The 22599-nt window shown below is 37.5% G+C and overlaps 1 protein-coding gene across 4 annotated transcripts in view; it reads left to right on the forward strand.

Moving 5' to 3' along the window:
* Positions 1-20739, forward strand: part of CYP39A1 (cytochrome P450 family 39 subfamily A member 1) — a 105182-nt gene extending 84443 nt beyond the window's left edge. For all 4 annotated transcript variants that reach the window (XM_005552813.5, XM_045390230.3, XM_074037841.1 and 1 more), the window contains 2 exons: positions 16390-16477; positions 20110-20739. In XM_005552813.5, the coding sequence (XP_005552870.2) occupies positions 16390-16477; positions 20110-20181 (160 nt within the window). In that variant the 3' untranslated portion in view covers positions 20182-20739. The remainder of the gene's footprint in view (positions 1-16389; positions 16478-20109) is intronic.
* The last annotated feature ends 1860 nt before the right edge of the window (positions 20740-22599 follow it).

A 22599-nucleotide genomic window follows, 5' to 3' on the forward strand; every position in this document is an offset into this window, starting at 1 on the left:
TCATAGCAACACAAATGGACTAACACAACAACATACCAAAACTTACAGAATGCGTCAAACACAGTTCTAAGAGGGAAGTATATAGTGATAAACACCTACATTAGGGATAAAGAAAGACCTCAAACAATCTAAATTTACACCTCAAGGAACTAGATAAAGAAGAACAAATGAAGCACAAAGTTAGCAGACATATGGAAATAAAGCTCAAAGCAGAAATAAATGAAATAGAGACTAGAAAAACAATTTAAAAAGTCAACAAAAAGGTTTTTCAGTTAAAAAATTAAGCCTTGAAAAATGATATATCTTTTGGTAGACTGATGAAAAGAGAGAGAAGACAAATAAATCAGAAGTGAAAGAGGACAACAGATAACACATAGGATCATAAGAGATTACTATGAGCATTTAAATAAAACAAGTTAGATAACCTAGAAAAACTAGATTAATTTCCAGAAACATAAAACCTACCAAGACTGAATTATAAAGAAATAGAAAATCTTAACAGATCAACAACAAGTAAGGAGATTGAATCACAAATTAAAAGTCTCCCATCAAAGAAAAGCCCATGAACTGTTTCCCTTCTGAATTTTACTGAACATTTAAAGAATTAGTACAAACTATTTTCCAACTCTTCGAAAAAATTGAAGAGAGAACACTTCCAAACTCATTTTACAAAGTATTACCCTGACACAAAAGTCAGACAAGGACACTACAAGAAAAGAAAACTACAGGTCCATATTCTTGATGAACATAAATGCAAAGCTTCTACCAAAAAAAAAAAAAAAAAATACTAACACTTGTATTCAACAGCAAATTAAAAGGATCATACACCATGATCAAGTAGTATTTATCCCTTGGATGCAAGGGTGGTCCAACTTATGCAAGAGAAGAATGTCATATACCACATTAACAAAATGAAAAGCAAAAATTATATGATTTTATCAATGGATGCAGAAAAAACATTTGACAAAACTTAACGTCTTTTCATGATAAAAAACTGTCAACAAATCGAGTATAGAAGGAAAGTACCTCAACATAATAAAGGCCATATATGACAAGCCCACAGCTAACATCATACTTAATGGTTACAGATTAGAAACTTCTCTCTATGACCAGGAACAAGACAAGGATGCCACTCCTGCTACTTGTATTTGACATAGTACTGGAAGTTGTAGCCAGAGCCATTAGGCAAAAAAAGAAATAAAAGGAATCCAAATTAGAAAGGAGAAAGTAAAATTATGACTGTTCACAGATGATATGATCTAATATGTAGAATCCACTGCCCCCAAAACACTGTTAGAACTAATAAATGTACTCAACAAAGTAGCAGGGTACAGTATGAACACACAAAAAATCCATTGCATTTTTATATACTAACTGAACAATCTGACAAGGAAGCTATGAAAGCAATCCCATTAATAATAGCATAAAAATGAATAAAATAATTAGGAATTAGCTAAACCAAGAAGATGAAAGACTTATACATTGAAAACTATATAACATTGCTGATAGAAATTAAAGACATAGATGAATAGATATGTATCCCATGTTTGTGCATTGGAAGACTTAATAATGTTATTATAGATGCCAGTGCTACCCAAAGCAGTCTACAGATTCAGTGTAATCCCAATGATGTTATTTTTTTGGCAGAAATAGAAAAGCCTATTCTAAAATTTATATAAAATTTCGAGGGCCCCAAGTAGCCAAAACAATCTTGAAAGAAGAACAAAATGGAGGACTCTTATTTTCTGATTTCAAAACTTACTACAAAGCTACAGTAATTAAAACAGTGTGCTACTGACATAAAGATAGACATGTAGACCAATACAATAGAATAGAGAGCCCCAAAGTAAACCCTGGCATATATGGTCAAATGATTTTTGACAAAGATGCTAAGACCATTCAATGGGGAAAGATCAGTCTTTTCAATGGATGGCGCTGGGAAAACTAAATATCTACATGCAAAAGAATGAAGTTGGACCCTTACCTAATACCATACACCAAAATTAACTCAAAATAAAATAAAGACTTAAAACTATAAAAATCTTAGGAGGAAAAACAGAGCACAAGCTTTATGACATTGGATTTGGCATTAATTTTTGGATATGACACCAGAGGCACAAACAGCAAATGAAAATAGACAAAATTGGACTTTATGAAAATTTTAAAATTTTGCGCATCAAAAGACAGTATCAACAGAACAAAAAGGCAACACACAGAATGGGATACAATATTTGCAAATTACGTATCTGATAAGGGTATTAGTATCCATTATGCATAGAGAACTTCTAAAATTCAACAACAACAAAATAACCCAATTCAGAAATAAGCAAAGAACTTAAATAGTCATTTCTCCAGAGAACATACACAAAGGGACAGTAAGCACATGAAAAGATGCTCAACATCATTAATCATTAGGGAAATGCAAATCAAAACTCCATTGAGATACCACCTTACACCTGTGAAAGTTGATTATACAAAATGAAGTCATTTATGTCATACCCGACTAAAATGAGTCAAGAAGCCATGAGAAAAACACTAAGGTTACATACACCTGTTTTTTGTTTGTTTGTTTGTTTGTTTGTTTGTTTTAAGTCTTATAAGCTCAATCCAGATCTGCATGGACCTAACCGTAATTTGAAGACGATAGGACCCACCTGACAACTGCTGAAACTCACCTATCAGAGCTCACTAGCTCTTGTAAGGTGCTGCCAGCACCAGTGAACTTTCTCTCAAAACAATTTGCATAACTTTCCCTTGCTCTAGTAAACCCTAACCATTTCTTTTTTCTGTGGGCATAACAGAGGCCACAGTCTGTGTGTGTGCCCTGAATTGCAATTCTATTCCTTATATATTCCAAACAAAACCTCTTGCTTAGAGATTCATCTGTATATAATTTTGAGTTGGCACATCCATTAGAATGACTACTGTAAACAAATAAATTAACAAGTGTTGGTGAGGATGTGGAGAAATTGGAATCTGTGCATTATTGGTGGGAATGTAAAATGGAACGGCTGCTGTGGAAAACAGTATGGCAGTTATTCAGGCATTTTAAAATTGCCGTATGATCCAGCAATTCCACTTCTGGATATATATCCAAAGGAAACAAAATCAGTATCTCAAAGAAATATTTGCCCTCCTAAGCTCGTTGCAGCATTAAACACAATAGCCAAAATATTAAAGCAACCTAAGTGCTGATTGATGAATGGATTAAAAAAGTGATATATATATATATTCCATATATATTCTCCATATATAATATATATATTCTCCATATATTATATATATTCTCCATATATAATATATATTCTCCATATATACAATATATGTTTTCCATATGTAATATATATATTCTACACATATACATATATAGAGAGAGAGATGGAATATTTTTCAGCCTTATAAAAGGAAATCCTGCCATTTGCAACAACATGAGTCAACCTGGAAGACATTATACTAAGTGAAATAAGCCACACACAGAAAGACAAATCCTACATAAAATCATTTATATGTGTAATCTAAAAATGTTGAACTCATTGAAACAGAGAGTAGAATGGTGGTTACCAGGGGTTGGGGGGATTGGAGATAATCAGGCAGAGAGTACAAGCTTTCAGTTACTATAAGTTCTGGAGATCCAGTGTACAGCATGGTCACTATAATTAATAATAATGTATTGTACAATTGACATTTTCTAAGAGAACAGATCTTAAGTTTTCTCACCCCCACTTCCCCCAAACACACATGAGATGATGGATATGTTCATTAGGTTGACTGTGGTAATCATTTCACAATGTGTGTGTATGTGTATATATGGGTACATGTATATATGTGTGTGTGTGTATATATATACACACATAATCATCTCATTGTGCACTTTAAATACATATAATTCTTGTCAATCTTACCTGAATAAGCTATAAATAAAATAAACCATAAGATCATTTCTATTTTGCAAGTACTTAAACTTAATTAAGTCAGTACTATTCCTTTGCCCCTTTTCCTCAATAAGAAGCTAATGTAGTTAGGCTTTGTGTCCCCACCCAAATCTCATTGTGAATTGTAATCCCTATAATCCCCATAATCCCCATGTGTCAAGGGAGAGGCCAGGTGGAGATAATTGAATCACAGGAGTGGTTTCCCCCATGCTGTTCTAGTGACAGTGAGTGAGTTCTCACGAGATCTGATGGTTTTATAAAGGACTATTCCCCCTTCACTCACACTTCTTCCTGCCGCCTGGTGAAGAAGGTGCCTTCCTTCCCCTTCACCTTCTACCATGATTTAAGTGTCCTGAGGTTTCCCCAGTCATGCTGAACTGTGAGTCAATTGAGTCTCTTTCCTTTATAGATTGTCCAGTCTTGGGCAGTCCTTTGCAGCAGTATAAAAATGGACTAATACAGAATGTTTACAGAGAGATACCCAAATTATTAGCTCATAGCTCATTTATATGGAAGTTTTATTTCTAGGAGAAGTAACCATAGGATCACCATTAGAACAATGCTGGCTGCAGTCAGGAAAACAATAGCTCCAGAGCATGCATTCCTAGTAAGAGCCACGTATAATCTTCCTAGTGAAATGGAAAACAGTATCTCAAATCAAGAAGGGCTGAGGTTCTCCAGTTCTTCCTTCTTGCTGTCCCATCTGCTCTGGTGACTGAGCATCAATGAGTTTGCTGTCAGATGTGCAGAGGCCAATACCATGGCACTGGCTTTTGAGAAAAGTAAACCTTTATTTCAAGTCAACTGGCAAGGAGACAGGAGGAAATGCTCAAATCTATCTCCCCAAGCTGGAGGCTGGGGTAGTTTTCATAAGCATAGGGTAATGATGTGTGATCTGATTGGATCTTAACAATGAGGTGACGTTGGGAAGCATGATCTGACTGGATCCTGCCATGGGTGATGACAGTGCTCTGATTGGATCCTGTATCCTGCAATGTGGTGTATGCTGCTTAATTCAGTCCCTGCTCCTTGGTCCAAGCACTTATGTTCCCTCTGTGGTTGCACAGTTAGTTATCTGGGCATGCCCTGGTTACATGACCTTCAACCTGGGGGTCCATGGCAACTGAAAAGCAACTCACAACATTGTTACATAAACGTCTACACCAGATTGGTTTGACGTGGTTACACTTTCTCATCTCCTTTTTTTATTTTATATATTTCCCATTTTCTTCTTTTTTTTTTTTTATGTTTTCTTCGTTTCCTTCTCATTCAACTTACCCTTATCCCTTTCTTCTCTTCCCATTTTATTCTATTTTTTTCTATATTTAATATAAAGCATCTACCTTCCAACTCTACCAGATTATGCTTTCACCGGCATTCCCAATCAAAAATTTGGTACCCCAGACATAATGTTGCATGTATAATGGATATATTCTTTATAATTTTAATGTTGTGTGCTAAAATTAAAAGGTTTGGCAAACTACATCTTCTAAAATACTTTTTTTCCTCATTTTCCTTAACAAGTTCCTCTAGATCAGTATTCTCAAAATGTGGTCCCCAGACCACCCGTATTCACATTACCAGGAAACTTGTAATAAATGCAAGTTCCTGGGCCCTGTCCCAGATCTCGTGACTCAGAAACTTTGGGAGTGGGGCCCAGCAATCTGGTTTAACAATCCCTCCAGGTGATTCTGATGCACTAAAATTTGAGAATCACAGGTGCTAGATTATTTTATCTCCTGCTACCATATTGATTTTATTTTCCTAAGAGATTTCTCAGGGGAATGAGGTTGCCGAAAAAGTACTTCTGCTTTAACTTGATAGCTGTGCTTCAATGAATGATGCCTTCTGTAGGCTGCCTTCTCTGAATTCCAGGGCAAGATCATTCCGTTTTCATAAGCTGCAGCTGGTGGCAACGAGGAATATACTTCAGACCTCTTGCTCCTGGCAACAGTGACAGCTTTCCAGCATATGCTGGCATTACCTGCAATGACTTCTAGGAGGAAAAAAGAGAGAGATGTTCTCTTTAAAAGTGACAGAGGTATTCAGTCTCAAAATCAAGACATCTAAAATTAAAATCATCAATTTTCCCCAATATTAGCATTCCTTCAGTACTCTCTCTCTTCCTATCACTGCTGTCTTAGACACCTGGGTTTTTGGAGTTATCCTTTACTCCTCCTTCCTTCTGGCCTTCTGTGCACATTTTCCACTCCTTTAAAACTAGGTCTTCTCAGCCAGGTGCCATGGCTCACACCTGTAATCCCAGCGTTTTGGGAGGCCGAGATGGGTGGATCACTTGAGGTTAGGTGTTTGAGAGCAGCCTGACCAACATGGTGAAACCCTGTCTCTACTAAAAATACGAAAAAGTTACCTGGGTGTAGTGGCAGGTGCCTGTAATCCCAGCTACTTGGGAGGCTGAATCCCGGCTACTTGGGAGGCTGAGGCAGGAGAAAATAGCTTGAACCCCGGAGGCAGAGATTACAGTGAGCCGAGATCGCACCACTGCACTTCAGCCTGGGCAACAGAGCGAGACTCTGTCTCTAAATAAATAAATAAACAAACAAATAAAGTAAAAAACAAACTAGGTCTCCATCACCTCAGCATCAGATGACTATTATCATTGCCTAACCCTTCTCACTGACTGTATTATCTCTTATTTCAATCTGTCTTACTCACTACATACAGATAAGTTTCCCTTAAATAATAATCTCTGATTGTCACTCTCTCGTTAAGATTCTGGTGCCACTACCTGCTGGCCAAACTCATTAGCCTAGAACTCCGGGCCCTCCATAATCTGACACCAGCCTTACCTTTCTAAACATCTGAGAATGTCCTCCCCAGAGCGTCTACTTGCTGTTCCTTACTACAGAGCACCCACTCCTCCCCTTGCCCGTGTTTTCTGCTGGCTCTGGAATGTTCTTACTCAACAAATCTACTTATTTAATGCCTCTTCTGCCATCATGGTCTAGCTCAAGTTTCACCTCCATATAAAGTCAATGTTAATCATGCCAGGTTATAGGGTTCTCTCCAGACTCCAAATTTTGTTTCCCTTGTTTCTACCTTCATCTGTTATAATATTGTGACCTCTTCCGTCTCTCCACGTGCATTGCTAGCATTGTGTTGTGTAGGTCTTGGTGTTCTCAATGCCTGTGTAGCATTCCTTAATGAGGTATTTAAATACAAATGCAGAAAACATGCAAGTGCCAATTATTTAAAGAATTTTCAACATGTTTATAGTTTAATGAGCTTTATTTGTAGATGTGTAATGTTGTTCTTGTAAGTGTAAAAGATAAATCTGTTATAAACAATGTGCCTCATTATTTTCACTGTTTTGACATTAGAAGTATTAAGAAAACATTACCTACATGAACATAGCTTAGCTTGCTTCTGAAGAGCTTCTGTAAAAATACGAATTTACAAGGCCCATTTTCTTTGACATAAAAACTTTTCCATGTCCTAGGTATGTATATGTCAGTTTCTGTTATTTTACACATTGAACAAAATTCAGTAACATAGTAAAGGCTTTAAAAAACAGTATTTTTTTTTCACTGTAAAGAAAAAAACTTTAGTGGCTAATTGAGGTAATTCTATTAGAATATCCAAATATTTGGATTTGAAGAAAATTCAACTGTTCCTTTAAGATACCAAAATCTTAATGTAATATAAATATCAGTACTGTCTTAATAGCTAGTTATTAATTTAATGACTAAACTAACAACACTAAAAAATAGAAAAGAAAAATATTAAGCTACACAAATTCAAAATGTACAGTATGAATTGGCCAAAAGCCTGAGCGATCATTTATCTTTAAGGGAAATGTAGTTTTATCATTTTTAAAAACATCACATAGACTAAAATTAATTAAGGAAATTCTGCCTTATAGATTATAGTAGAAAATTATTTTAATACATTGGTAAATATTTCTAATCTTTTTTTGAAATTTTTTATTATTCCTTCTGTTCCTCATTCTACTTTCTCTGCAGATTTTTTCTAACATGTTTTTCTGCTTCAAACTTTTAAAAATTTATGTATTTATTTATTTGTTTATTTTATTTATTTTTTAATGGAGACAGTGTTTCACCATGTTGCCCAGACTGGTCTCAAACTCCTGAGTTCAAGTGATCCACCTGCTTCAGCCTCCCAAAGTACCGGGATTATAGGCATGAGCCACCATGACTGGTCTTTGCTGACCTTTAAAATGTATTTATTTTAAATGACAAGTAAAAATTGTATATATTTATGATGTACAATATGATGTTTTGAATATGTACATGTTATAAAATGGCTAAGTCAAACTATTTAAGATAGACATTATGTCACATACTTTTTTTTTTGAGGTGAGAACACTTAAAATCTACTCTTGGTCTGAACACAGTGGCTCATGCCTGTAATCCCAGCACTTTGGGAGGCCAAGGTGGGTGGATCACCTGAGGTCAGGAGTTAGAAACCAGCCTGGCCAACATGGCGAAACCCCATTTCTACTAAAAATACAAAAATTAACTAGGTGTAGTGGTGGGCGCCTGTAATCCTAGCTACTCAGGAGGCTGAGGCAGGAGAATCACTTGAACCCAGGAGGCGGAGGTTGCAGTGAGCCAAGATCACACCACTGCACTACAGCTTGGGCAACAGAGTGAGACTCAAAACAAACAAACAAGCAAAAAAACTACTGTTTTAGCAACTTTCATATTGTCATTAACTGTAGCCACCATGATATACAATCGGTATATTGAACTTACTCCTCCTAACTGAAATGTGTCCTTTGAATGACATCTCCCCAACTCCCCTAACCCCAGCCTTTGGTAACCACTATTTCTAATTATTTCTAGTCAAAATATACACGATATTTCTAAAATGTTTAATATTGTGCTCTTAGCTTATGAATGTTGATCTTGTTTGCATTTCTCATTTGCTTAGCAAATTATTTTAGTGATCTAGGACGTATTTATGGAAGACCTCCGATATGTTGAAATAATACTTCGAGAAACCCCGTTTCCACACCTAGGTATAATTGTTCTATCAGTGCAATCTATTGAGGGGCACTTTCATTAAAGTCCCAACACTGTCACATGGCACGTTCAAACCCTCTATGAACCAGCTCCTGCTGCACTGTCCACCTTCGTCTCTCGTCACCTCACCTTCTGCAGGGAGTCAACAACTTGCAGGTCCCTAGATACTATTTTTCTTCTAAGTCTGTCCCTTGGAACGGATTTTCTCTCTGCCAAGTGTACCTTCTTCACTTGCACAGCTCCCACACTGCACCTCCAAACTGTTGACTGTCTTTATCACTTGTTGCAGTGCCTCTAGGGACTTGAGAGGAAGAGTGGCAGGGGCCTTTTATCCCAGGATGCTGAACTCAGAGAAGCTGGAAATCACTGCATTGGTCAATAGCAAGCTAATATTAGAGAAGGGCTTAAACCAATGATAATAAGATAGGATTTATTTGAATAAAGCAAGGAACCTACAAAACTGTTCTATAATTCACAAATACAAAATCAGCCAGCATTTTTCTAGTGCTGCCAAGTAAACATTGAATGCTAGGAAGTCACTACTTAGTTATTTGAAATGCCAACTTAGTTATTTGAAAAAGTGAGCTCATTTAATTTACTTGTAGGAAGGGAGCTAAGTACTGAAAAGAAGTGGTTACTTTATGCAAGTGGGAGCTTGATGTCTAATTTCACATATTGGTGCTTTTTGCCTTCTTTCCATTTGATAGGCTGGCTCACACCTTCCATGAAATACTTTCTTTATGGGGTTGCAGACACACCACCTTCCTTTATTATTCAGCCCTTTGGCCTACTTCTTCATCTCCTTCACTCATCTTCCTCAATTTCCTGACTTCCAACTTTTGGATTATCCCAGGGCTCCTTCCATAGATTTTTTTTAAATCAAGTCTATTTAACTCACTCTCTAAGTGATCTCATACTGCCCCATGGCTTTAAATAATTGTCTAAATAATGATGACTCTTATATTTATAAATCTTCTATCTCTGACCCTGAATGAATCCTTCCTAATCATGGGGCTCATTACTTAGCTTCCATTCAACACCTCCCTTGGATATCTAAAAGGTACTGGTCTATAGAGAGCTGTACTTAAGAAGTCCAAAACTGAGCTCCAGATTAGAATTCCCTCAACCTCCTCTTCCTTCAATCTTCCCCATTTCTGAGGTAAATAACAGCTGTATCCTTGCATTTCCTCAAGTCAAAAACTTTGGAGTCATCCTTGATTCCTTTATATTCTTCACATGCATAATGTAAACCATCAGTCCATCCTGCAGAATATATCCAGACTCTAACTGTGGCTCACAACTATTTCTACCATCCTGGTCTAAGTTACCACTTTCTATTGTCTGGAAAATTGTAGTGGCTTTCTTATCACTCTTATCATTTCCATCCATCTCACCCTATATTTTATTCTCAGTGTAGCAACTGAAGGATCCTTTCAGAGCTTGTCATACTTCTCAAAATGGTCTAGTAGCTTCCCATTTCAACATTAGCCTTCTCATCATTACTCATTCTTCTAACTCTGGGTTTTTGCACCTTTTATGGCTCACTCTCTTATTTTATTCTAGGGTCTGATAAAATGTCATCTCATCAGAGAGGCCTTCTTTCTCTAAAATATTTTAGCCCACACCTCCATCAACTTCCTTTCCTGTTCTTATTTATTATTCTAATATGTATTCTACTAGAATTTAAGCTTCATGAGAACATGAATATTGTTTTTGTTTCCTAGGGTGACTTCAGTGCTTAGAAGTATATAAAGCACATAAAGACACAATAAACATCGAATGAATGAATGAATGAATGAATGAAAGAATGAGGGTCTTATTTTATTGTTAGAACTCTTAGTATATAATCTAAGTGTCGCTTTACTGTTCCCACAGAAATCACTTTTTTTCAAAGGAGAAGAGAGAAAAGACAGGTGTGTTACATTCACACCCTAGTTATCCATTCAAACTTGACCCTTAGTGTTCTGCAATCTTTGCTGAGCTCCCTGCTCCTCCACATGCTACCACCCACAACACTGAAGATGAGATGCTGCTTTTTTCAGATCATCTCCAGCAGAGGGATGAAAGTGAGGCTACTCATGCTTCCTGCCATTATATCACCTCTTTACTTTCCACTGTACTATGACACAAGATAGTGTGAATGTATCAGTTCTTAAGGAATTTTTAGGGTAAACAAATTACAGCATAGGTAGGGAAATATTAAAATTGTACATAAAATGTTTCTTTTCCTATAGTCCCAGAGAAAAGCACTTAAACTGAGCACTTCACAGAAGGTTCCTTTTTCCTAACCTTATATGCCTTTGTATGGCAATGTGTTTGTCTCTTTGCAAAATAGTCACAGAGCAGCTCCTTTTAGTCTCATCCCTCCTCTGAGAAGCTGATTTTACTCCAAGATACACCACCCTCCCTCCATAGGTCATTTCTCAGTCTGAGTATAGAGTAATATGAGGGGCTTTAGCAGGACCGTCCATGGTTGTTCTTGGGACTTGAGGTCCTCAGAACTGTCCATGGTGGGCACAGGCACACTATGTCCTTAAGACCTGCCCAAATATTACTTGTTTAAATTTTCTACTGAATGGTTGATTGTCATTTCAACATCAGTCTCTTTCTCTCTTTTACACATTTCCCAAAGACAATCATCTTTTTTCCTAATGCATGCTATAATCTAAATCCTTACAGAGGAAACTAAATATTTACCCCCAGATTATTTAGGCTGGTCTCTCTCATTGTAAAGTTAGTGCATTATTGTAAGGAACAGTGATATAGTTTGCCTCTGTGTCTCCACCCAAATCTCATGTTGAACTAGAATCTCCACATTAGGAGGAGGAGGGGCCTGGTGGGAGGTGATTAAATCATGGGGGTGAACTTCCCCCTTGATGTTCATGATAGTGAATGAGTTCTCACGAGATATAATGGTGTAAAAGTGTGTGGCACTTCGCCTTTGCTCGCTTTCTCTCTCCGACCACCATGTGAAGAAGGTGTTGCTTCCCCTTCACTTTCTGCCATGATGGTAAGTCTCCTGAGGCTTCCCAGTCATACTTCCTGTTAAGCCTCCAGAACTGTGAGTCAATTAAACCTCTTTTTTTTCATAAATTACCCAGTCTTAGATAGTTCTTTTCACAGTGTGAGAACAGATGAATGCAAACAGTATTAGCTCCCTTTTTTTATACCTTGTCTGCTTATTATTTTTCTTTCTATTCTTTAAACACATTGTAAGTCCTCTGGCTTGCATAGTTTCCAACAAAAAGTCTATGTTAACTTTTAATGTTTGTTGTTCTTTATTTATGGTGTTTTTCTTTTCTGGCTACTTAAATTTATTTTTAATCCCTGGGTTTGTTTATTTATTTATTGCAGTTTATGATTTGCCTTAACATGATTTCTTTTTTCTTTCTTTTCTTTTTTCTTTTTTTTGTTTTGAGACAGAGTCTTGCTCTGTCACCCAGGCTGGAGTGCAGTGCTGGGATCTCAGCTCACTGCAAGCTCCGCCTCCCGGGTTCACGCCATTCTCCTCCCTCAGCCTCCCGAGTAGCTGGGACTACAGGCGCCCGCCACCACGCCCGGCCAAGTTTTGTATTTTTAGTAGAGACGGTGTTTCACCATCTTCGCCAGGCTGGTCTTGAGCTCCTGACCTCATGATCCACCCGCCTCGGTCTCCCAAAGTACTGGGATTACAGGCATGAGCCACTGTGCTTGGTTTTTTTTGTTTGTTTTTTTGTTTTTTTGTTTTTTTTTTTGAGACAGAGTCCTGCTCTGTTGCCCAGCCTGGAGTGTAGTGGTGCGATCTCGGCTCACAGCAACCTCCGCCTTCCGGGTTCAAGCGATTCTCTTTCCTCAGCCTCCCGAGTAGCTGGGATTACAGGTACACACCACCATGCCCAGCTAATGTTTTTGTATTTTTAGTAGAGATGAAGTTTCGCTATGTTGGCCAAGCTGGTCTCGAGCTCCTGGCCTCAGGTGATCCACCGGCCTTGGCCTTCCAAAGTGCTGGGATTACAGGTGTGAACCACTGTGCCTGGCCGGCATGATTTTCTTTATATTTCTTCTGCTTGGGGTCATTATCTGTAAATTATAGTTTTCAAAAGAAATTGAAAATGTTTCAGCTATTACTTTCCAAAATATTTTCCCCCCTTGCTCATCTATATGTCTAATAACATGTATGTTAGACTTCTTTATTTTATAAGTTAATCTATTTATTTTTCCTTTTATTCTATGTACTTCATTTTAGATATTTTTCTTTGTTATGTTAAGTAAGTTCCATTATCTTTTCTTTGGCAGCATTTACCGTCTGTTAATCCCATCCAGTTTAGTTTTCATTTAAGATATTGAATTTTTCATTGCTAGAAGTACAATTGTTTTTTAAATATCTTATCTTTCTCCCCTCATCATGCTGTTTTTTTTCTATCTTTATAAACCTGTGGAGTATATTAACTATTTTTAATATCTGTCATTTCTGGGCCTATTTTTTTTCAGTGGACTTTCTCTTGGTTTGGGGGCCTTCTCTTTGGTTTGTTTTGTTTTTTCTAAGCCTGTTAACTTTGAATACATGGCAAGACATAAATGTTAAGTGCCATGGATACTGGGTTGTGTCGTATTCTTTTAGTTTAGACTTTATTATGACATCTAGTTAGTTGCTTAGAAAAACAACTTTTCAAAACTTGTTTTTAAGCTTCAGTAAGGTAAATCCAGAGCATCATTTAATGTAAAATAATATAATACCACTACTAAGGCAATACTCATTTAAGAGCTCTAGCTAATGGTCCATGTGCTATATGATGGTTGGACTTTTTCTTGTGTGAACACAGCCTCCATGCCTTGTGTGAGCTCTTGGCCTTATTCAGGATCTTGCGCTTTGATTTTCCTTTCGTTGTTCTTTTTCAGCCTCAATAGTTTCCTCTCACACATGCAGAGATCAGAACTCTGCCAAATACTCAAGTAGACCGCTGTCTAGATCCCTGGAATACCCTTGCTCTCTCTATGTGAAACTTCTTCTTTTCTGATATTCTTCTCTACAAATTTTAGTCTCCTTAGCTTGGCTGAACTTAATAATACTCTCAGACCTGTGTGGGTATTTCTGTCCTTGCGCTGTAGCCTGGAACCTGCCAGAAGCAGGAAACTGAAGCAATCAAGGGGTTCGTCTCATTCTTTACTTCCTCTGGAGATCTTTGTCCTACACTGGATTTTGCCCCATTTTTGAGTTAAGGCAGGAAGATAACACCAACTTTTGTCACTTTATCATGGCCAGGAATGGAAGTTCCAATTTGTTAAAAGTTTGACAAAACCTTAGTTGTGAGAAACTCTGAACCTTCATACAAGTTAGCAAAATTGTTTTTTCTTAGAAACATTGCTGACTTTGATCCAAATCAGTAAATATTAGGCATGTCCTATTTCATAGACACTGATACTCTTTTAGAATAAATTATCTTTAGCATTTGCAAGTAAGTAGGTTTACATTTGCATCATAAATAGTACTGAATAATTGATGTGATATTCAGATGGCTTATAGCAACACCTGGAGTGCTCCAGATTTCATTTGAAATAAAATACAGTCAGGATGTTTCAAGAACAGCAGTGGGGAAAAATCTAACTATTTGATATGAATATGAGATCATCAATATGTATACCTTCACTCATTCAATCAATAAACATTGAGGATTTAAAGATAAGACATAGTTCCTGTTTTTTGTGAAGACTGTAGTCTATAAAGGAAGACAGACATGCAAATTACTAGCTGTAATATATAAGATATAGTAGGATTGTAGGCTAAAGACATTAGTTAAGGGATATGTAAAGTGCCACAGAAATACAGAGACCAGTGGAAAGGGCAGGAAATTGAATCTGCTCTATGGAAGGCATCACTTTCCATCACTATTAGTTTACTCAATTAACATTATTAAGTACTAATAGTGTGCTGTGCACTGTGCTAAGGCCTCATAATACAAATCCTCCTCAGGGAGAGCCATAGCTAACAAGCAATCACAATGTGGTGCAGTAGCAGCTGTGGCTAAGATGTGACCAGGGAACCATGTGGTGGAGTGGACAGCCCGGGGGACAGTTATCAGGAATGCTTCCAGAGGAGATTGAGCCTCAGAAAGGGAAAGGCTTGTGGCCCAGAGCATCATCATTCAGAGAATGTCAGGCAATATAATGTGGCTAGAGCCACGTGGTATCAAGTGGGAGCTCTGGGGGAGAGGAGACTGCAGAGATAGGTAAGGGGCGGATCTTCAAGGGCTGGCTGTTTTCTGCTGTGGTGTTTGAAGATCTGTGTTTTAGAAAGTTTACTCCAGTGGTAGGATAAAGGACAGAGTAGAGGGAAGTGAAACTGGAAGCAATGTGGAAGCTAACTTGATTCAGTAATCCAGGAAATAAATGATGAAGATCTACACTGAGGGAGTCATGGAGGGACCAGAGATAAGGGGTTAAGGAGGGGAATTAAGAGCTATTTAGGAGAACAATAAAAAAAGGACTTGGTGCCTAATTGGATATGGAGAGTGATGGAGAGGATTGAGTTTATGACAATGTTCTGTCTCGTTGGACTAATTGTATCATTAAGGGCTATGTTTCCTAAATGGGTTTCCCAATCCTGCAGAGAGTTCAAAACAACCCAATGGGACACAAGGAAAAATAACAGAATTCTATTTATACTTTTTTCAGGTTTTTAGTTTCTATTTGTGTGTGTCTTAGAAAATAGACACTAAACAGTGTAGTATATGTGCGTAATTTAAAATAAATTGAGTATCAATATATTGTAGGGCATGCTGAAATATTTTATTATCAAGAGTGTGTGATCAAAATGCTTGGGCACTCTTGAGACAAGGAATGCAAAAGGAAAAGTGGATTTGGAGGTCCTAGGGAATTTGATGTTCCTGTAGAACATTCAGGCAGTAATTTCCAGTAGGCAACAGGGTCTAGACTTAGGTAGGACTGTCCAGCAGAGCCTTCTGTGATCATGGAAATGTCTTAAATATACACTGTCCAGTATAGTAGCCCATAACCACATACAACTTTTGAGCACTTGAAATATGGCCAGTGCAACCGAGGAACTGAAATTTTCCATTTCGCTTAATCTTAAATTTATTTATTAAATGTATTTAATTATTTAATTTTATTAAATGTATTTAATTATTGAAATAGCCACTTGTAGCTAATGGCTATGATACTGGAAAGCACAGTCCTAAAGAGAGAGACTTGGGACTGTCATTTATTGAGAGCTCCCACTGGCTCAGCACTTTATATACATTTTAAAGCAATTTAATCATCCCACTACCCTATGGAGTAGGTGATATTAAGAAAGTAAAGAGTTCAGTTCTTACTCTATCCTTTAAATAGGAAAAGAGTATATTGTAAAGAAGAGCATATTTACTTTGAAATATGTATACTTTCTAGATATTCTCTGTTGGCAGATATTTATACATCTTTCTCAATCAAATAACAATTGTATTCTTTTCTTTCAGGTGGTTTGCTCTGTTAGAGGTTCAGATGTGTGTTATTTTAATACTTTATAAATATGACTGTAGTCTTCTGGACCCATTACCCAAACAGGTAAATGTTTTCAGAATTTTGAGTATCATGACTAATTATAAATATGACATAACCACCCCCACCTCCCCCAATTTTAATTACTAGAGAGGAGCTGACATTTCCTCACTTAGGCCTGATCTTAACAGGTGCCTTGGATTGAACCAGACTGAGAAGATACTCGGTCTCCTTAATTCAGAATCTAATCTATGTACCCAATTACTACCTGGCTGGGCCTTAATAGCAGTCTTTCCACCACTTCCAGTGTTAGGAGCTCTTCAATGCACTTACCAATTTGAACACTTTTCCCTGAGTTAAATAAACATGGCCCCAACTTTGCCCTTTTTTTTCTTTTTCTTTTTTTTTTTTTGAGATGGAGTCTCGCTCTGTTGCCCAGGCTGGAGTACAGTAGCGCCATCTCAGCTCACTGCAAGCTCCGCCTCCAGGGTTCACACCATTCTCCTGCCTCAGGCTCCTGAGTAGCTGGGACTACAGGCACCCGCCACCACGCTCAGCTTAGTTTTTTTTTTTTTTTTTTGTATTTTTAGTAGAGACGGGGTTTCACCGTGGTAGCCAGGATGGTCTCGGTCTACTGACCTCGTGATCCCAAAGTACTGGGATTACAGGTGTGAGCCACTGTGCCCAGCCACTTTGCCCTTATTTTTCCAGAAAAGAATGTCTGTGATCCAAAGGTGAACTATTGTTTTCAATGCAAGTCATAGCACTTGGTGCATCTGAAAACCAACGGCATGGTAAAAAACTAACCTAGCAGTAAAAACTGAACAGAAATGAAAAGGTCATGACTTTATGCCTACCTCAAACTATTGAATATTCCAGGCGTTTAAGTTTTCTGTAGGTCTATTCTCATAGATCAGTGGCTCTTGAATTGGTGTGAGCATCAGCATCACTAGTAGGGCTTGTTAGAACAGACTGGATAAAGGTGCTATTTATCGCTAGAATTTCTGATCCAATAGGAACCAGGGAGGGGCTACAGAACTGCATGTCTTTCTTTCTTTTCTTTTTCTTTTTTTGGTTTTGTTTTTTGTTCATTTGTTTTTGAGACAGAGTCTCCAAGGAGTGCAGTGGCACAATCTCAGCTCACTGCAGCCTCCACCTCCCGGGTTCAAGTGGTTCTCATGCCTCAGCCTCCCTGGTAGCTGGGCCTGCAGGTGCGCACCACCATGCCTGGCTAACTTTTTGTATTTTTAGTAGAGACATCGTTTCACCATGTTGGCCATCTGCTGGTCTCCCAAAGTGCTGGGATTATAGGCGTTAGCCACAGCGCCCAGTCCAGAATTTACATTTCTAACAAGTTCCAGGTGATGTTGCCGCCGCTGCTGCTTGTCTGGGTGCCACACTTTGAGGACCTCTGTTGTAAGAAATAAAAGGAAGTTCAATTTAAATCCAAATGTTTGGAAATCATGTGAAAACCTTGGGTATAGGGTGCTATTTAAACTGGGGCTGAAGCTCAGAAATTAAGCATTGCAATCTCAGAGCTATTCACATAGCATTTTGTGCTTTGATTTACTCTTGATATGATAAGGCTAATGTATGGAGAGATAAATAAAACTCTTGGGTGACATTTAAATAGGAATTATGTAAGTGCATAAGTGACACAGAAAATATTTTATTACTCACAAATATGCACATTTCAGCATTTCACTTGATTTCTTTTGCACTTCTATTTTGAGAACAAGTAACTTATCAGTGACGAAGAGCTCTCGGAATCTTATAATGAAAGGGAACTCAAAACAACTTTCACAAAGGTTGTCAGCTACCTGCTATGTTGTTGACAAAATGAACATCAGGGTCAGGCTTTATGTACATCAAATAGTAGTTCCCGGTCCACTGAGTTGAATGTCACAATTTTGCTCAGGATTAAACTCAACATACAAAGATTTTCCCACCAGCAAGAGGACACCAGAATGCCTTTTCAGATGAGAAGGATGGCATTTGTGAAAACCATGGAGATTAGTAATTTTGACTAATTCCTTAGGCAGGATTTTTCCTAGCATTTTCTTCCTAAGAATTCTATTATCTGGATTTAATTTCTTATACTATTTTGTATATGTCCTATTTATGTTTTGACACCACTGAGAACATTTTTTAAAGAAATGATCTCTCACGTTATAAAAAGTACAAGTCTGAGTGAATTCCCATGATCTCAAAGAGCATTTTATTTCAAAATTCTTATTCTTGAATGAGAAACATCAATTAACATTATTTAACTATTGAACTTGTTTCAATAAATTGTAAAATCAGGTGATCAGAAAGTGCAGGAAACGGCCTTCAAATCACCAGGCTCTTCTCGGAGAAGGCAGGGATGTGTTGTCAAAGCATGTCCTGAACAGTCTATTGTCTGGTGCAGGGAAATCAGTGGACTTGGAAACCAACTCCCTTGAAGGAATTTACTTAACATAGTAAAAAAAATCAAATGCTAGAATCTCTAATTTTAATTTTGCAACAGCCCAATGTTTCATTTTACCTCAAAGGGCCTTAAGTAATGTAATGTTAATTCCTTTCCACTATGAACCAAACAAAAAGGAAATACTACAAAGTTTAAGGATCTGTGATCAGGCAGCAGTGTCCTGATGCTGGCTGTGGGGGCTGTTCCATTTTGAGCATTAAGGAAGAGTCAACTTTAATTCTCTTGAAAAAGCAAGCACATTTTTGCTAACATAGTGGGTTTTTATTTCTTTGTATGGTTGGTTGGTTGGTTGTTTTTTTCATTTTACTTTTTGGGTTCATAGAGCCTTAGGAAATCTCACAAAACACATGGATCCCCTTTGTAGAAAAGCGTATACTTCTTCATACACACAAAGTTGTGCATGCAATTTCAGTGGGTTCATGGACCCCTGTGACTTATTCTATCAACTCTCTGAAGAATCTCCTTGCTAAAGAGCCCATTTTGTGCCCTATTTCATTCAAACTTATAAATAGACTGATTCTAAATTAGATCCACCTCATCTTTCCTCACTCCTCATCTCCCCTCAGCCCTCATAGTTGACAGAAAAAGTTCCTTTTCTTTTTTAATCCCCAAAACCTCAAAAATCTCTTTGTATTATTTACGATACACTGACCTCCGCTTGACCCTACACAGTTTCATATCTTATTTCTAACTCGAGCAGAAAAAGAACATTTGGCATCTACAAAGTATCTTTATGGAGGCTACAGAACAAGACTCCATCTCAAAAAATATATATATCTTTCTGGAAAGTCATGATCATGAATACACTGTAAGTGTTTCATATCACCAACTCCGCATCATTCTTTAAACACCTATAGCCTGCAGTATGGAGATCTCACCCAGCAATTCTAAATGAAGTGTCAGTTTTTGAGCCAGAATTGTAGAAAGAGCCTTATTTGTGGTAACCTCTTTAGCCAGATAAAGCGAAGGGTGGCAGGCCCATAGCCTTCAGGTGTGTAAAACTAAAGAGATTGTTATTAGAATAAGGAATTGTATTCTTTTTCTTCTGCCTGAATGGAAGGCTAAAGTTGATGCTGGACATTGTGAAGTTCATTGATGCAAACATTTCCCAACTTGAAAAACCTAAACTGTGTACATTTTAGAGAAGATTACAATGGAATAAACCTTAGGTCTGAAAATGTGGTCTTATGTCTCTTAATTTCTATTTCTTCTGCATTTCTGTTTTTAGAGTTCTCTCCATTTGGTGGGTGTCCCCCAGCCAGAAGGGCAATGCCGAATTGAATATAAACAAAGAATATGACATCTGTTGGGCCTCACAAGGGCCAGGGCCTTCTGCGGGAGTGGCACCACCCCACCTGGCAGCACCTAGACCTGAGCTCTACAAAAAAACACTGCTTCACTTTGTTTTGGGACTTAGTTCAAGAACACATTCAAATGGCGCATGTCTTTGGTATCTTCAACAGTAGACCAAGAATCTAACATCGCTCTCAGTAATATAGAGACCGGAATACATGGTTTAGAGGAAATGATCAAATGATCCAAAAAAAACCCCACATTTTTAAAGAAGTTGGAATCTGATTTCATGCATAACTGTATTAAAACATTAAATAGATATAATGTCATTTGAATGAAAATCTTATCACATTAAATTCACTGTGAAGGTAGCATACTTAAATCTCTATTTTGAAAAGACTATAAGGCTTAGATTTTTTAAATTTAATAATTTCTACAAATTTCTATTTTTCTTAATGTGATTCTTAACTAGCAATTGGAACTCCTAGGCTCCATTAACGTAATTCTTTATAGTAAACATATCTAATGCTAAAAGTAATAAAATGATAATTTCTGAGAACTGTGAGGACAGGAATGGTGTCTTATATTCATTTCTATACTTTATTATGCTCAGGACTGTACCTTCTCTACAGAGTATATTCAGTAAATGTATGTTGGTTGATGTATATTGATTTATATTTTAATTAATGTGGAAGCACTGTTTTGACTCAAGGTGTTTGCAATTATAGTTTGGCAGATATCGTATTTTTGCTAATACATAGAAACACAAATATAATGGTGTGCCAAGACAAGTAAGTATAGTGGAATCTCCTAAAGACTTGTAACTGTCAAATATTTACCATGAAATCCAGAAAAGAAATCTTATCATGTTCAGGAAAACATATGACACTAATAACAGAGTGAACACTTATGTCATAATTTATCTTCCAGTATTCCATAAGGAGCTGCTTGCCTCTCTTATTTCACAGCGAGGAAGCTTTGTGTGGTACATGTTGTTTTTCTGTGGCTTATTTGCTTCCCTGGGCTAGAATTATCCCATGAGGTTGATAATGATTGCTTAGTCATCCATTTTCTACTAGCAAACACATGACTCCCTAGGAGAAAATTAAGTACTTTGACGTGCATTAACTCTTCCAGACTAATGTAGTGATTTTGAAGCTGAGTTAGTAACTCACAGCTTAGCTTATAGGCTCAGGGATCTGGAGTCAGAAGGAGCTGAAGAAAGCAGTTCAGAAGTCCACAACATCTCTGAAAGTTGCAGACTAGAAATTAGCAGGTTCTACTGAATATGGCAGGTGTGTTTTGAGGGAAGGCTTCTTCTCCCAAACAGCTAAGGGTCACAATGAAGCACTGTATTTGAATACAGTATCCACTTTAGCCAAATTTGCAGTCACTCAGAGCTGGTGCTTAGCTGCTTTTTCTTGCTCAGTAAGAATGAATGTTGGCTGACAGGTTTATGCACTTTAAAAAAGAATGCAGACACAGGAGATCTGTTGACCTTTGGAATAATGAATAGTTAAGCAAAATATACTTGGAAGTCCCATATTTCATTTTATTTCCCTAGCCTGGGGTTTTATATTATATATAAATATACATTCAGCATAAATTCTCATGTGTTAACTGGGATTTTACTGAAAGCAGAGCCTGAGACAGGACTTGTGTGCAGATAGCTTATTTGGGATGTTCTCGCAGGTAGCATAAGTGAGGGATCAGGAAGAGAGTAAGTCATTATTAAGGTTCTGTTTTTCAGGTAGGAGTTATAGCATCAAGAGCTCAATTTCACTGGGATCACCTGAGAATAATATATAATACTTCCTAAAATTGTCCACATTAAAGATAAGGAGAAGCAATTATTGACTGGCTCCTGTTTCCCATTCATTAGTGATTACCTCTGGGGATGTTAACCCTGCACTTCCAAGCTACCTTTATGTGTGAACTAAGTATCAGGTGGAAAGGGAAGGAAGTGAAGGCGGAAGAAGGCCGATGAGAAGAAGCAGTAGGAGACGTAGGCATCCTTGAGGCTGAAAAGGAAGTGTAGTGGGAATAAATGAGTGAGAGCTGGAAGGGTAGAAGGTAGAGAAAAAACTGTCTCAAATTAAAAATTCAGAGGACAAATAGGCGGGTGATGACAGTGTTCATGACGGGCACGTAAGGGGTTGCTGGAGTGGGGTTTAGCTGAAGAGAATGGAATGATGAATGTTTTGATTATTTTTTAATACAAAAGTGAGATCACCTGTATGCAGAACATTGTCGTGGAGATAGCCATTTTGGCACTTCCGATAGTAGAAGTTGACCTTCCTTTTCCTTATTCAAAGGAAATAAATTGGTATAGATTATAATTTAATTTTTACTTGACATCCTGGAACAGAAAATGATTTATGTATTTACTGACGGAACTGAAGAAGTAAATGGTGGTGCAACTGAA

The sequence above is a fragment of the Macaca fascicularis genome, chromosome 4 (genome assembly GCF_037993035.2).
Source record: "Macaca fascicularis isolate 582-1 chromosome 4, T2T-MFA8v1.1".
Taxonomy (NCBI): domain Eukaryota; kingdom Metazoa; phylum Chordata; class Mammalia; order Primates; family Cercopithecidae; genus Macaca; species Macaca fascicularis.